Source organism: Manis javanica, chromosome 1 (assembly GCF_040802235.1).
Source record: "Manis javanica isolate MJ-LG chromosome 1, MJ_LKY, whole genome shotgun sequence".
Taxonomy (NCBI): Eukaryota; Metazoa; Chordata; class Mammalia; order Pholidota; family Manidae; genus Manis; species Manis javanica.
In genome coordinates this window covers 91,965,251-91,979,859 of record NC_133156.1, presented here as the reverse complement: position 1 = coordinate 91,979,859, position 14,609 = coordinate 91,965,251, and the positions used below count along the sequence as shown (strand labels likewise).

At 38.2% G+C, this 14,609-nt stretch overlaps 1 protein-coding gene and 1 pseudogene across 2 annotated transcripts in view; both read left to right on the top strand.

Annotated features, from left to right (window-relative positions):
* Nucleotides 1–14,609, top strand: part of AGGF1 (angiogenic factor with G-patch and FHA domains 1) — a 55,776-nt gene that overhangs the window by 32,745 nt on the left and 8,422 nt on the right. For both annotated transcript variants that reach the window (XM_073234916.1, XM_073234914.1), the window contains one exon: nucleotides 2,190–2,272. In XM_073234916.1, the coding sequence (XP_073091017.1) occupies nucleotides 2,190–2,272 (83 nt within the window). The remainder of the gene's footprint in view (nucleotides 1–2,189; nucleotides 2,273–14,609) is intronic.
* LOC140849041 (eukaryotic translation initiation factor 4E pseudogene) lies at nucleotides 8,872–13,642 on the top strand (annotated as a pseudogene).

Genomic DNA, 14,609 nt, shown 5'->3' with positions numbered 1-14,609 from the left:
TGCCATTGGAAGGAAGAAGGAGATATCTAAGCTGGCCTGTGCATAAAGTAAAACAACAAATTTGACTGGATCTATACTGTTGGAACTCAACCAAGAATTAGGAGAAGTGCAAGTTGTAGCGCTCCAAAATCTTACGACTACAGACTCTCTACGGTTAAAAGAACATATGCGATGTGAACAGTTCCCAGGAATGGGTTGTTTTAATTTGTCTGATTTCTCTCAGACTGTTCAAGTACAGTTGGACAATATCCACCATATCATAGATAAGTTTTCACAAATGCCTAAGGTGCCTAACTGGTTTTCTTAGTTCCACTAGAGATGACTGGTAATTACAGGTATGCTTTGGTTATGTAACTGTACTCCTATTATGTTAATGTGTGTGCACAATTTAATTAGTAGTTTAAAACCTATACATGCTGAAGTTACTCTACAAGAAGATATGTCAAAGAAATAATCAATCTTCCCAGGTTTTGTTCTGCCTGCTACTTCTATAGCTTTTCTTCTTCCTTCCTAATTACAACCCTTAAATAGAATTCGTGCCACCTATCGAATTTATTGAGTATCATAATTCTTCCAAGTGGTAAAGACACCTCAAGACAAATGCTGGGCATAGAAGCCACAGGACATAAATATGCAAAGAAGTAAAAAGCTAACCTTTTTAAACAATAAGGCTTCTCTCTCACCAACTTAACGTTTCCCTGTATGGCCCTGGAACTTGACTGGTTAGCCAGAGACGGGTAAGATTCCTCAAGGGATGAACAACCTAAGATAGGCACAGTCGCAGGGGGGCCATCAGGTGAGAAATTGGGGATCAACAGACGTGAGGCTTAGACCCTCCCCCTCCTGTTCTGAGAGAAATCTTCTGCATCCGTGGATGTTTTATTACCCTTGTCTAGCTTGGATTAACACATAGTCTACAGGCACACACCTGATCATCTACATTTGCTCTCTTACAAAACTAAACTATGTTTTCTACCTTTATCTTGTATCTACCTACCACTTCAGCATTTTATTAAAAATAATAATAATAAAGAGAGAAATGTGGTATCCACATATAAATCAAGTATAAAAATCAAATGAATATTCATATTTGAACTGACTTTATAATTCATAATGCATGAGCAAAACCGAAAGCTTCTGTGATGACTGCCCTTGTAATGTTCACCATGTAACTTATTCACTATGTAAGTATTTGTACTCCATGCAAGAACTTGTTCGTTATGCTTCAGAAGATTGGAGACTGATGAAAATTAGGCTTGGGATGGATTAAGGATTGCATTGAACATTGACCCCCCCAATACAGAATTTTATTGTTGTTAACAACCATTTGATCAATAAATATGAGAGATGCCCTCACAAAAATGTAAAATAAATAAGTAACCGGGATATAATGTATAGCATAAGGAATATAGTCAAAATATTGTAACAACTTGGTATGGTGATAGCTGATACCTAGAATTATCATGTATATAAATATTCAATCACTGTGTTGTACACCTGAAACTAATGTAATAGTGTGTGTCAACTACCCTTCAATAAAAAATAATTATCTAAAAAAAAAAAGTTACTGGTTGGTGTATTTACTTTCCTACTTAACGTTTATGCTGATCTATACCACTGTAAGAGGTTGTGATCTTGCTTTAAAGTCCACTCATCTAAGACTTTTAACATTTAAATACTCTCAAGTAATAAGTAATTTTTTTTCACATCAGTATTTTCCTGAAATACCAACTATACATACTCGCTGTGTAGTTTTTATTTTCTGATACTAGGTTATGAAAACGAGTGTGGCACATTCCACAGTGATGTGAATCTTGGGTTCTTTGGCTTTTCTTTTGTACATGCTTATGTTTGTTTGGAAAATTAACAATAATTCTGTATTTGGGATTCTCTTACAATAATATCAACAAAAGATGATCAATGTTTCTGTTGGTATCTATACTATAATATTCCTATAATCTTTGGGTTTTGGTTTGCTTTATAAGTAGATTTAGTTACCAAAATGCTAAAAGGATGTCATAACCTGAGATCCTTTTACATTAATGTTTATTTGAACTTTTGGTTAATCTGCCAGTGAGATACTAATACTACTAGTTGTTTTATTATTAAATAACAGTGTTGATTTTACATAAAATCCATCAGATTTCACGTTTTTTTTTTTTTTAACCAGACTCACTTTTTTCTTTTAGTTGGTCCAACACTAAGTAAGGAGGAGAAAGAATTGGAAAGGAGAAAAGAATTAAAGAAAATAAGAGTAAAATATGGTTTGCAGGTAAGAATGTTAAATATTGTTAGGTGTGTTAAATTGTGCATCTGGTTTTGAGTAAAAATGCCTTCAGATATGCATAGTCAGTTTTTTTTTTTTGAATAAATGTTTCGGTATATTTGTAAAATTGAATATTGACAGCTTTGCAAGTGAATTAATAATTTACACGTGTAACAGTATGGCTAAATCCTTGACAATTGTTGAATTAAAGCAATACAATTTTTCATGAAACTAAAAGCATGCAAATAGTATATAGTTTAGAGTTGTGTATGTAATTAAATCACACACGTGCACACATCCATGGGAGAATGATAAAACAGACTTCATGGTGTGATGACCTTTGGATTTGGGAAGGCAGGTTGAAGAATACGTGAATATCACATGGGTGGATGGGGGGAGTGTTATTTCTGACCTAGTTTTTACACCAGTGGTGATTTTAAGAGTTTGTTATTGCTGTTTCATAATGTATATATGGTACGTTATATAGACAAATAGACAAATTAACAAAACAGTCTTTAGTAGTTTCTAAAAGGTATTTTGAGTTCTGCAAATACTTCTTATGTTATTTCTGTGTGGTTTTTTTTTTTTGAGAGGGCATCTCTCATATTTATTGACCAAATGGTTGTTAACAAAAATAAAATTCTGTATAGGGGGTTCAATGCTCAATGCACAATCATTAATCCACCCCCAGCCTAACTCTCGTCAGTCTCCAATCTTCTGAAGCATAACAAACAAGTTCTTACATGGTGAACAAATTCTTACATAGTGAATAAGTACTTACATGGTGAACAGTACAAGGGCAGTCATCACAGAAACTTTCAGTTTTTATCACACATTATGAACTATAAACAATCAGGTCAAATATGAATATTTGTTTGATTTTTATACTTGATTTATATGTGGATCTGACATTTCTCCCTTTATTATTATTATTATTTTTATTTTTAATAAAATGCTGAAGTGGTAGGTAGATGCAAGATAAAGGTAGAAAACATAGTGTTGTAAGAGAGCAAATGTAGATGATCAGTTGTGTGCCTGTAGACTATGTGTTAATCCAAGCTAGACAAGGGCATTAAAACATCCACAGATGCAGAAGATTTCTCTCAAAATAGGGGGGGTGAGGTTCTAAGCCTCACCACTGTTGATCCCCAATTTCTCACCTGATGGCCCCCCTGCGACTGTGCCTGTCTTGGATTGTTCCTCCCTTGAGGAATCTTACCCGTCTCTGGCTAACCAGTCATCTTCCGGGGCCATACAGGGAGACGTGAAGTTGGTAAGTGAGAAAGAAGCCATATTGTTTGAAAAGGTTAGCTTTTTACTTCTTTGCAGATTTATGCCCTGTGGCTTCTATGCCCAGCATTTGTCTTGAGGTATCTTTACCACTTGGAGGGATTATGATACTTGGTAAATTCGATATGTGGCACGAATTCTATTTAAGAGTTGTAATTAGGAAGGAAGAAGAAAAGCTATAGAGGTAGCAGACGGAAGAAAACATGGGAGGATTGATTATTTCTTTGACATATCTTCTTGTAGAGTAACTTAAGCATGTATAGGTTTTAAACTACTAATTAAATTGTGCACACACATTAACATAATAGGAAAACAGTTACATAACCAAAGCAGATCTATAATTACCAGCCATCTCCAGTGAAGCCAAGAAAACCAGTTAGGCACCCTAGGCATTTGTGAAAATTTGTCTATGATATGATGGATATTGTCCAACTGTACTTGAACAGTCTGAGAGAAATCAGACAAATGAAAACAACCCATTCCTTTGAACTGTTCACATCCCATATGTTCTTTTAACAGTAGATAGTCTGTAGTTGTAAGATTTTTGAGCGCTACAACTTGCACTTCTCCTAATTCTTGGTTGAGTTCCAACAGTATAGATCCAGTCAAATTTGTTGTTTTACTGAAAGCACAGGCCAGCTTAGATGTCTCTTTCTTCCTTCCAATGGCAAGTCCAGGAACCAGTGGGATGGATGCAGCTACAACTGCAGCATCGCCTGGATCTTTGTTGAGGTTTCTTGATGATCATCTTCTGGTATGACTCTTCCAGAGAGTGCTGATGTTGGAAGTTCTTCATATCATATCTTAGTTCATTTTCTGGGTAGCCAAATTAGGCTTTGATCCTCTGTATAAACACAAACAGACCCTTTGCCCACACTTTGATATGCCCTTTATACTATTGTGTAGAACTCATTGGAGGTCACCACACAAGAACTCTTTCTTTTTTAAGAGAAAGGAATATTATCAGAAAAGTGTACCTCCATAGCCCATCATCTGACACCCGTTAAGTGATGAAAATTAAGGATATTTAAAGCATGCATTAATCGTTGATTTACAGTTAGTTTTATCCTATCATTGAGTAGTGCCCCTTCTCTTTCTATCTTTCTTTTCTTTTTTTTTTATCTTTAATCTACACTTACATGAAGAATACTATGTTTACTAGGCTCTCCCCTATACCAGGTTCCCCCTGTAAACCACTTTACAGTCACTGTCCATCAGCATAGCAAAATGTTGTAGAATCAATACTTGTCTTCTCTGTCTTGTACAGCCCACCTCTTTCTCCCTCCCTCCCCGCATGCTAATCTTAATACCCCCTTTCTTCTTCCCCACCCCTTATCCCTTCCTACCCACCCATCCTCCCCAGTCCCTTTCCCTTTGGTACCTGTTAGTCCATTCTTGAGTTCTGTGATTCTGCTGCTATTTTGTTCCTTCAGTTTTTCCTTTGTGCTTATACTCCACAGATGAGTGAAATCATTTGGTATTTCTCTTTCTCTGCTAGGCTTGTTTCACTGAGCATAATACCCTCCAGCTCCATCCAGGTTGCTGCAAATGGTAGGATTTGCCCTCTTCTTATGGCTGAGTAGTATTCCATTGTGTATATGTACCACATATTCTTTATCCATTCATCTATTGATGGACACTTAGGTTGCTTGCAATTCGTGGCTATTGTAAATAGTGCTGTGATAAACATAGGGGTGCATCTGTCTTTTTCAAACTTAGTGTTGCGTTCTTAGGGTAAATTCCTAGGAGTGGAATTCCTGGGTCAAATGGTATGTCTGTTTTGAGCATTTTGAGTAACTTCCATACTGCTTTCCAAAATGGTTGAACTAATTTACACTCCCACCAGCAGTGTAGGACGGTTCCCCTTTCTCCACAACCTCGCCAATATTTGTTGTTGTTTGTCTTTTGGATGGTAGCCATCCTTACTGGTGTGAGGTGATACCTCATTGTGGTTTTAATTTGCATTTCTCTGATAATTAACGATGTGGAGCATCTTTTCATGTGTCTGTTGGCCATCTGTATTTCTTTTTTGGAGAACTGTTCAGTTCCTCTGCCCATTTTTTAATGGGATTCTTTGTTTTTTGTTTGTTGAGGTGCGTGAGCTCTTTATATATTTTGGACTTCAAGCCTTTATCGGATCTGTCATTTTCAAATATATTCTTCCATACTGTAGGGTTCCTTTTTGTTCTATTGATGGTGTCTTTTGCTGTACAGAAGCTTTTCAGCTCAATATAGTCCCTCTTGTTCATTTTTGCTGTTGTTTTCCTTGCCCAGAGAGATATGTTCAAGAAGAGGTCACTCATGTTTATGTCTAAGAGGTTTTGCCTATGTTTTTTTCCAAGAGTTTAATATTTTCATGACTTACATTCAGGTCTTTGATCCATTTTGAGTTTACTTTTGTATATGGGGTTAGACAATGGTCCAGTTTCATTCTCCTACATGTAGCTGTCCAGTTTTGCCAGCACCATCTGTTGAAGAGACTGTCATTTCTCCATTGTATGTCCATGGCTCCTTTATCAAATAGTAATTGTCCATATATGTTTGGGTTAATTTCTGGAGTCTCTAATCTGTTCCACTGGCCTGTGGCTCTGTTCTTGTGCCAGTACCAAATTGTCTTGATTACTATGGTTTTGTAGTAGAGCTTGAAGTTGGGGAGTGAGAACCCCCCTACTTTATTCTTCTTTTTCATTATTGCTTTGGCTATTCAGGGTCTTTGGTGTTTCTATATGAATTTTTGAATTATTTGCTCCAGTTCATTGAAGAATGTTGCTGGTAATTTGAGAGGGATTGCATCAAGTCTGTATATTGCTTTGGGCAGGATGGCCATTTTGACGATATTAATTCTTCCTAGCCATGAGCATGGGATGAGTTTCCATTTGTTAGTGTCCACTTTAATTTCTCTTAAGAGTGACTTGTAGTTTTCAGGGTATAGGTCTTTCACTTCTTTGGTTAGATTTATTCCTTGGTATTTTATTCTTTTTGATGTAATTGTGAATGGAATGGTTTTCCTGATTTCTCTTTCATTGTTAATGTATAGGAAAGCTACAGATTTCTGTGTGTTAATTTTGTATCCTGCAACTTTGCTGTATTCTGATATCAGTTCTAGTAGTTTTGGAGTGGATTCTTTAGGGTTTTTTATGTACAATATCATGTCATCTGCAAATAGTGACAGTTTAACTTCTTCTTTACCAATCTGGATTCCTTGTATTTCTTTGTTTTGTCTGATTGCCGTGGGTAGGACCTCCAGTACTATGTTAAATAACAGTGGGGAGTGTGGGCATTCCTGTCTAGTTCCCGATCTCAGTGGAAATGCTTTCAGCTTCTCGCTGTTCAGTATAATGTTGGCTGTGGGTTTATCATGTATGGCCTTTATTATGTTGAGGTGCTTGCCCTCTATTCCTATTTTGCTGAGAATTTTTATCATGAATGGATGTTGAATTTTGTCAAATGCTTTTTCTGCATCTATGGAGATGATATGATCATGTGGCTTTTGTCTTTCTTTTTGTTGATGTGGTGGATGATGTTGATGGATTTTCGAATGTTGTACCATCCTTGCATCCCTGGGATGAATCCCACTTGGTCATGGTGTATGATCCTTTTGATATGCTGTTGAATTCTGTTTGCTAACATTTTATTGAGTATTTTTGCATCTACATTCATCAGGGATGTTGGTCTGTAATTTTCTTTTTTGGTGGCGTCTTTGCCCGGTTTTGGTATTAGGGTGATGTTGGCTTCATAGAATGAGTTTGAGAGTATTCCCTCCTCTTCTGTTTTTTGGAAAACTTTATGGAGAATGGGTACTATGACTTCCCTGTGTGTCTGATAAAATTCCGAGGTCAATCCGTCCGGTCCCAGGATTTTGTTCTTGGGTAGTTTTTTGATTACCATTTCAATATCTTTGCTCGTAATTGGTTTGTTTAACTTTTGTGTTTCTTCCTTGGTCAGTCTTGGGAGGTTGTATTTTTCTAGGAAGTTGTCCATTTCTTCTAGGTTTTCCAGCTTGTTGCATATAGGTTTTCATAGTAGTGTTTAATAATTCTTTGTATTTCTTTGAAGTCTTGTCGTGATTTTTCCATTCTCATTTCTGATTCTGTTTATTTGTGTTGATTCTCTTTTTCTCTTAATAAGTTTAGGTAGAGGCTTATCTCTTTTGTTTATTTTCTCAAAGAACCAGCTCTTGGTTTCATTGATTTTTGCTATTGTTTTATTCTTCTCAATTTGGTTTATTTCTTCTCTGATCTTTATTATGTCCTTCCTTCTGCTGACTTTAGGCTTCATTTGTTCTTCTTTTTCCAGTTTCAATAATTGTGATGTTAGACTATTTATTTGGGATCGTTCTTCCTTCTTCAAGTGTGCCTGGATTGCTATATATTTTCCTCTTAAGACTGCTTTCGCTGTGTCCTGCAGAAGTTGGGGCTTTGTGTTGTTGTTGTCATTTGTTTCTATATATTCCTTGATCTCTATTTTGATTTGTTCGTTGATCCATTGATTATTTAGGAGCGTGTTGTTAAGCCTCCATGTGTTTGTGAGCCTGTTTGTTTTCTTTGTAGAATTTATTTCTAGTGTTATACCTTTGTGGTCTGAACAATTGGCTAGTAGAATTTCAATATTTTGGAATTTACTGAGGCTCTTTTTGTGGGCTAGTATGTGGTCTATTCTGGAGAATGTTCCATGTGCACTTGAGAAGAATGTATATCCTGTTGCTTTTGGATGTAGAGTTCTATAGATGTCTATTAGGTCCATCTGTTCTAGTGTGTTGTTCAGTGCCTGTGTGTCCTTACTGATTTTCTGCCCGGTGGATCTATCCTTTGGGGTGAGATGTGTGTTGAAGTCTCGTAAAATGAATGCATTGCAGTCTATTTCCCTCTTTAGTTCTGTTAGTATTTGTTTTTTCACATGTGCTGGTGCTCCTGTGTTGGGTGCATACATATTTAGAATGGTTATATCCTCGTGTTGGATGGAGCCCTTTATCATTATGTGGTGTCCTTCTTTATCTCTTGTTACTTTCTTTGCTTTGAAGTCTATTTTGTCTGATATTAGTACTGCAACCCCTGCTTTCTTCTCACTGTTGTTTGTCTGAGATATGTTTTTCCGTCCCTTGACTTTTAGTCTGTGCATGTCTTTGGGTTTGAGGTGAGTTTCTTGTAAGCAGCATGTAGATGGGTCTTGCTTTTTTATCCATTCTGTTACTCTATGTCTTTTGATTGGTGCATTAAGTCCATTTACATTTAGGGTGACTTTTGAGAGATGTGTACTTATTGACATTGCAGGCTTTAAATTCGTGGTTACCAAAGGTTCAAGGTTAGTCTCTTTAGTATCTTACTGTCTAACTTAGCTCGCTTATTGAGCTGTTATATACACTGTCTGGAGATTCTTTTCTTCTCTCCCTTCTTATTCCTCCTCCTCCATTCTTCATATGTTGTGTGTTTTGTTCTGCGTTCTTTTTAGGAGTGCTCCCATCTAGAGCAGTCCGTGTAAGATGCCCTGGAGGTGGTTTGTGGGAGGCAAATTCCCTCAGCTTTTGCTTGTCTTGGAATTGTTTATTCCCGCCATCATATTTAAATGATAGTCATGCTGGATACAGTATCCTTGGTTTAAGGCCCTTCTGTTTCATTGTATTAAATATATCATGCCATTCTCTTCTGGTCTTTAGAGTTTCTGTTGAGAAGTCTGATGATAGCCTGATGGGTTTTCCTTTATAGGTGACCTTTTTCTCTCTAGCTGCCTTTAAAACTATTTCCTTGTCCTCGATCATTTCTATTTTAATTATTATGTGTCTTGGTGTTGTTCTCCTTGGATCCTTTCTGTTTGGGGTTCCGTGTATTTCTGTCGTCTGTTTTAATATTTCCTCCCCCAGTTTGGGGAAGTTTTCAGCAATTATTTCTTCAAAGACACTTTCTATCCCTTTTCCTCTTTCTTCTTCTTCTGGTACCCCTATAATACGGATATTGTTCCTTTTGGATTGGTCACATAGTTCTTTTAGCATTGTTTCGTTCCTGGAGATCGTTTTATCTCTCTCTATGTCAGCTTCTGTGCATTCCTGTTCTCTGGTTTCTATTCCTTCAATGGCCTCTTGCATCTTATCCATTCTGCTTATAAATTCTTCCAAGGTTTGTTTCACTTCTGTGATCTCCTTCCTGACATCTGTGATCTCCCTTCGGACTTCATCCCATTGCTCTTGCATTTTTCTCTGCATCTCCGTCAGCATGTTCATGATTTTTATTTTGAATTCTTTTTCAGGAAGACTGGTTAGGTCTTTCTCCTTCTCAGGTGTTGACTCTGTCATCTTTGTCTGCCTGTAGTTTTGCCTTTTCATGGTGGTAGAGATAGTTTGCAGAGCTGGTACGAGTGATGGCTTGAAGAGCTTTCCTTCTTGTTGGTTTGTGGCCTTCCTCTCCTGGGAGAATAGTGACATCTAGTGGCTTGTGCTGGGCAGCTGTGCGCAGACAGGGCTTCTGCTTCCTGCCTGGCTGCTATGAAGTTCATCTCCGCTGTTGCTGTGGGTGTTGCCTGGCTGGGGCTGCTGCTCCAAAATGGTGGAGCCCCGTTGGAGGGGGTTCGGCCAGGAGGCTATTTATCTCTGTAAGGGGCCTCTGTGCTCCCTGCTGCCTTGGGGGTTAGAGTGCCCAGAGATCCCCAGATTCCCTGCCTCTGGACTAAGTGTCCTGCCTTGCCCCTTTAAGTCCTCCAAAAAGCACTCTCCATGCCAAAACAACAGCAACGAAAGAAAAAAAAGAAAAGAAAGACACACGATTTTCTTTGTCCTCAAGCGCCGGTCTCAGGCACCCACTCACCAGTCTTGCTGCCCTGTTTCCCTAGTATTGGGGTCCCTGTCCCTTTAAGACTTCTAAAAAGCACTTGCCAAAAAAAAAAAATGGCTTCTCCGATTTCTTTGTTCTCCGGCGTTGGCCTCAGGCACCCACTCATCAGTCCTGCTGCCCTGTTTCCCTAGTATCCAGGACCCCACGCATGCACTGTGTCTGTGTTCTGGTCTGGATGGCTGGGGCTGGGTGTTCAGCAGCCCTGGGCTCCCTCTCCCTACCCGCTCCGACTCCTCTCCACCCGCCAGGAGCTGGGGGGAGGGGCGCTCGGGACCCGCCGGGTCAGGGCTTGTATCTTACCCCCTTTGCGAGGCGCTGGGTTCTCGCAGGTGTGGATGTGGTCTGGATGTTGGCCTGTGTCCTCTGGTCTCTATTTTAGGAAGAGTTGTCTTTGTTATATTTTCATAGATATATGTGGTTTTGGGAGGAGATTTCTGCTGCTCTACTCATGCTCCCATCTTGGCTCCTGTGTCGCATAGTCAGTTTTATATATAAAAAGCTGTTTAGGATGATTTTGAGATTTATCTATTTCTTTTAGTTGTTTGCTGTTCACAGTTGATGAGGTTGGAGTAGAAAAATGATATTAATACCCTATATTTGAATAGGCAGTTCTGCTTTTTAAAAAACTTGTGCTAAAACACTACCACTGAGATCAATCTAAGATGGTGACCATGGAACCAGAAACCACCCCTACTCCCAACCCTCTGCTTACAGAAGAGAAAAGAGAATCTCATCAGAAGGTTGCTAATATAGAACACTGTATTAAACATGCTTTAGAGAACAGATGGGCCCTCTGTTTTTTTTTTTTTTTTAATGATACAAGCAAAACTTAGCAAGCAAACCTTCAGCTGATCTCCAGGTTTGATACTGTTGAAGACTTGCAGGCTCTGTACAACCGTATCCAGCTGTCTAGTAATTTAATGCCTGGCTGTGACTACTCACTTTTGAAGGATGGTATTGAGTCTGTGTGAGAAGATGAGAAAAACAAATGAGAGGAGGATGATGCCTAATTACATTGAATAAACACAAACGAAGTGACCTGGATTGCTTTTGGCTAGAGACACTGCTGGGCCTTACTGAGACATCTTTTGATGACCACAGAGATGATGTCTGTGGAGCTATTGTTAATGTTAGAACTAAAGGAGATAGGTAGCAATATGGTCTACTGCATGTGAAAACAGAGAGGCTATTACACATACAGGGAGAATATACAAAAAAAGGTTAGGACTTCCTCCAAAGATCACTATCTTTGGATATCAGTCCCATGCAGACAAAGCTACTGAGAGTGGCTCCACTACTAAAAATAGATTTGTTGTTTAAGAAGTCACCTTCTTTAACATCATACTGAACAGCGAGAGGCTGAAAGCTTTTCCTCTGAGATCAGGAACAAGACAGGGTTGCCCACTCTCCCCACTGTTATTCAACATAGTACTGGAGGCCCTAGCCACGGCAATTAGACAAAACAAAAAAATACAAGGAATCCAGATTGACAAAGAAGTCAAACTGTCACTATTTGCAGATGACATGATACTGTACATAAGAAACCCTGAAGACTCCACTCCAAAACTACTAGAACTGATATCAGAATACAGCAAAGTTGCAGGATACAAAATTAACACACAGAAATCTGTGGCTTTCCTATACACTAACAATGAACTAACAGAAAGAGAAATCAGGAAAACAATTCCATCCACAATAGCATCAAAAAGAATAAAATACCTAGGAATAAACCTAACCAAGGAAGTGAAAGACCTATACCCTGAAAACTACAAGACACTCTTAAGAGAAATTAAAGGGGACACTAACAAATGGAAACTCATCCCATGGTCCTGGTTAGGAAGAATTAATATTGTCAGTGACCATCCTGCCCAAAGCAAAATACAGATTTGATGCAATCCCTATCAAATTACCAACAGCATTCTTCAATGAACTGGAACAAATAGTTCAAAAATTCATATGGAACCACTAAAGACCCCGAACAGCCAAAGTAATCCTGAGAAGGAAGAATTAAGTGGGAGGGCTCCCCAACGTCAAGCTCTACTAGAAAGCCACAGTAATCAAGACAATTTGGTACTGGCACAAGAACAGAGGCACAGACCAGTGGAACAGAATAGACTCTAAACATTAACCCAAACATATACGGCCAATTAATATACAATAAAGGAACCATGGACATACAATGGGGAAATGACAGTCTCTTCAACAGATGGTGCTGGCAAAACTGGATAGCTACATGTAAGAGAATGAAAGTGGATCACTGTCTAACCCCATATACAAAAGTAAATTCAAAATGGATCAAAGACCTGAATGTAAGTCATGAAACGATAAAACTCTTAGAAAAAAACATAGGCAAAAGTCTCATGGACATAATCATGAGTGACTTCTTCATGAACATATCTCCCTTGGCAAGGGAAAGAAAAGCAAAAATGAACAGGTGGGACTATATGAAGCTGAAAAGTTTCTGTACAGCAATGGACACCATCAGTAGAACAAAAAGGGATCCTACAGTATGGGAGAATATATTCATAAATGATAGATCTGATAAAGGGTTGACATCCAAAATATATAAAGAGCTCACACACCTCAACAAACAAAAAGCAAATAATCCAATTAAAAAAAATGGGCAGAGGAGCTGAATAGACAGTTCTCTAAAGAAGAAATTCAGATGGCCAACAGACACATGAAAAGATGGTCCACATCACTTGTCATCAGAGAAATGCAAATTAAAACCACAATGAGATATCACCTCACACCAGTAAGGATCGACATCATCGAAAAGACAAACAACAAGAAATGTTGGCAAGGTTGTGGAGAAAGAGGAACCCTCCTACACTGCTGGTGGGAATGTAAATTAGTTCAACCATTGTGGAAAGCAGTATGGAGGTTCCTCAAAATTCTCAAAATAGAAATACCATTTGACCCAGGAATTCCACTTCTAGGAATTTACCCTAAGAATGCAGCACTCCAGTTTGAAAAAGACAGATGCACCCCTATGTTTATCGCTCCACTACTTTCAATAGCCAAGATATGGAAGCAACCTAAATGTCCATCAGTAGATGAATGGGTAAAGAAGGTGTGGTACGTATACACAATAGAATATTACTCAGCCATAAGAAAAAAACAGATCCTACCATTTGTAATAACATGGATGGAGCTAGAGGGTATTATGCTCAGTGAAATAAACCAGGCGGAGAAAGACAAGTACCAAATGATTTCACTCATATGTGGAGTATAAGAACAAAGGAAAACTGAAGGAACAAAACAGCAGCAGAATCACAGAACCCAAGAATTGACTAATAGTTACCAAAGGGAAAGGGATTGGGGAGGATGGGTGGGAAGGGAGGGACAAGGGCGGGGAAAAAGAAAGAGGGCATTACGATTAGCATGTATAGTGTGGGGGGGTACACGGGGAGGGCAGAGAAGACAAGTAGTGATTTTACAGCATCTTACTACGCTAATGGACAGTGACTGTGAAGGGGAATGTGGGGGGGACTTGGTGAAGGGGGGAGCCTAGTAAACATAATGATCTTCATGTAATTGTAGATTAATGATACCAAAATTAAAAAAAAAGAAGTCACCTTCTAAGTATTTTCATAGGAGACTGTGTCAAGCAGTTGAAATTTAGGAGCTGAACCAAGTCTCTTCAAAGACAGAGTAGGCTGCATTTAAATTTGATTTCCATTTATATATTGCTAAGATATAAAAGAACCCTCATTTGCCTTTGTTTTGTACTTAACATATTCATATATTTTTTAAAAATTTTTGTGTAGAATGTCTGTTATCCCAATCAAAGAATTACTGTACACATCCCCCCCAGAATCCTAATGTGTTCTTGGCCCCTCTGTAATAGTTTAGTAGAACTACCATTACAAACACATTTTACCAATCCACAATATTAAAAAAGAATTTACATTGCTATATCTTACAGGAAGAATATTCTGTTTATGTTTCATTGTACGCAGGAGCATATTTTGTTGGTTTGAAAGAGCATGACGCATACAGTTTTCTAGAAATTTTCTTTGTTTTTACAGCATTTTCTTTGCTGTACTCTTACTGATGACTGCTAGATTTTAATTAGTTTCCCTACTTGATAACATTAGTGATTCTGATTTGTTTTTCTTTTTTTTTTATTAAGGTATCACTGGTATACAATCTTATGAAGGTTTCACATGAGCAACATTGTGATTACAACACTGACCCGTATTATCAAGTCCCTCCCAACACCCCATTGC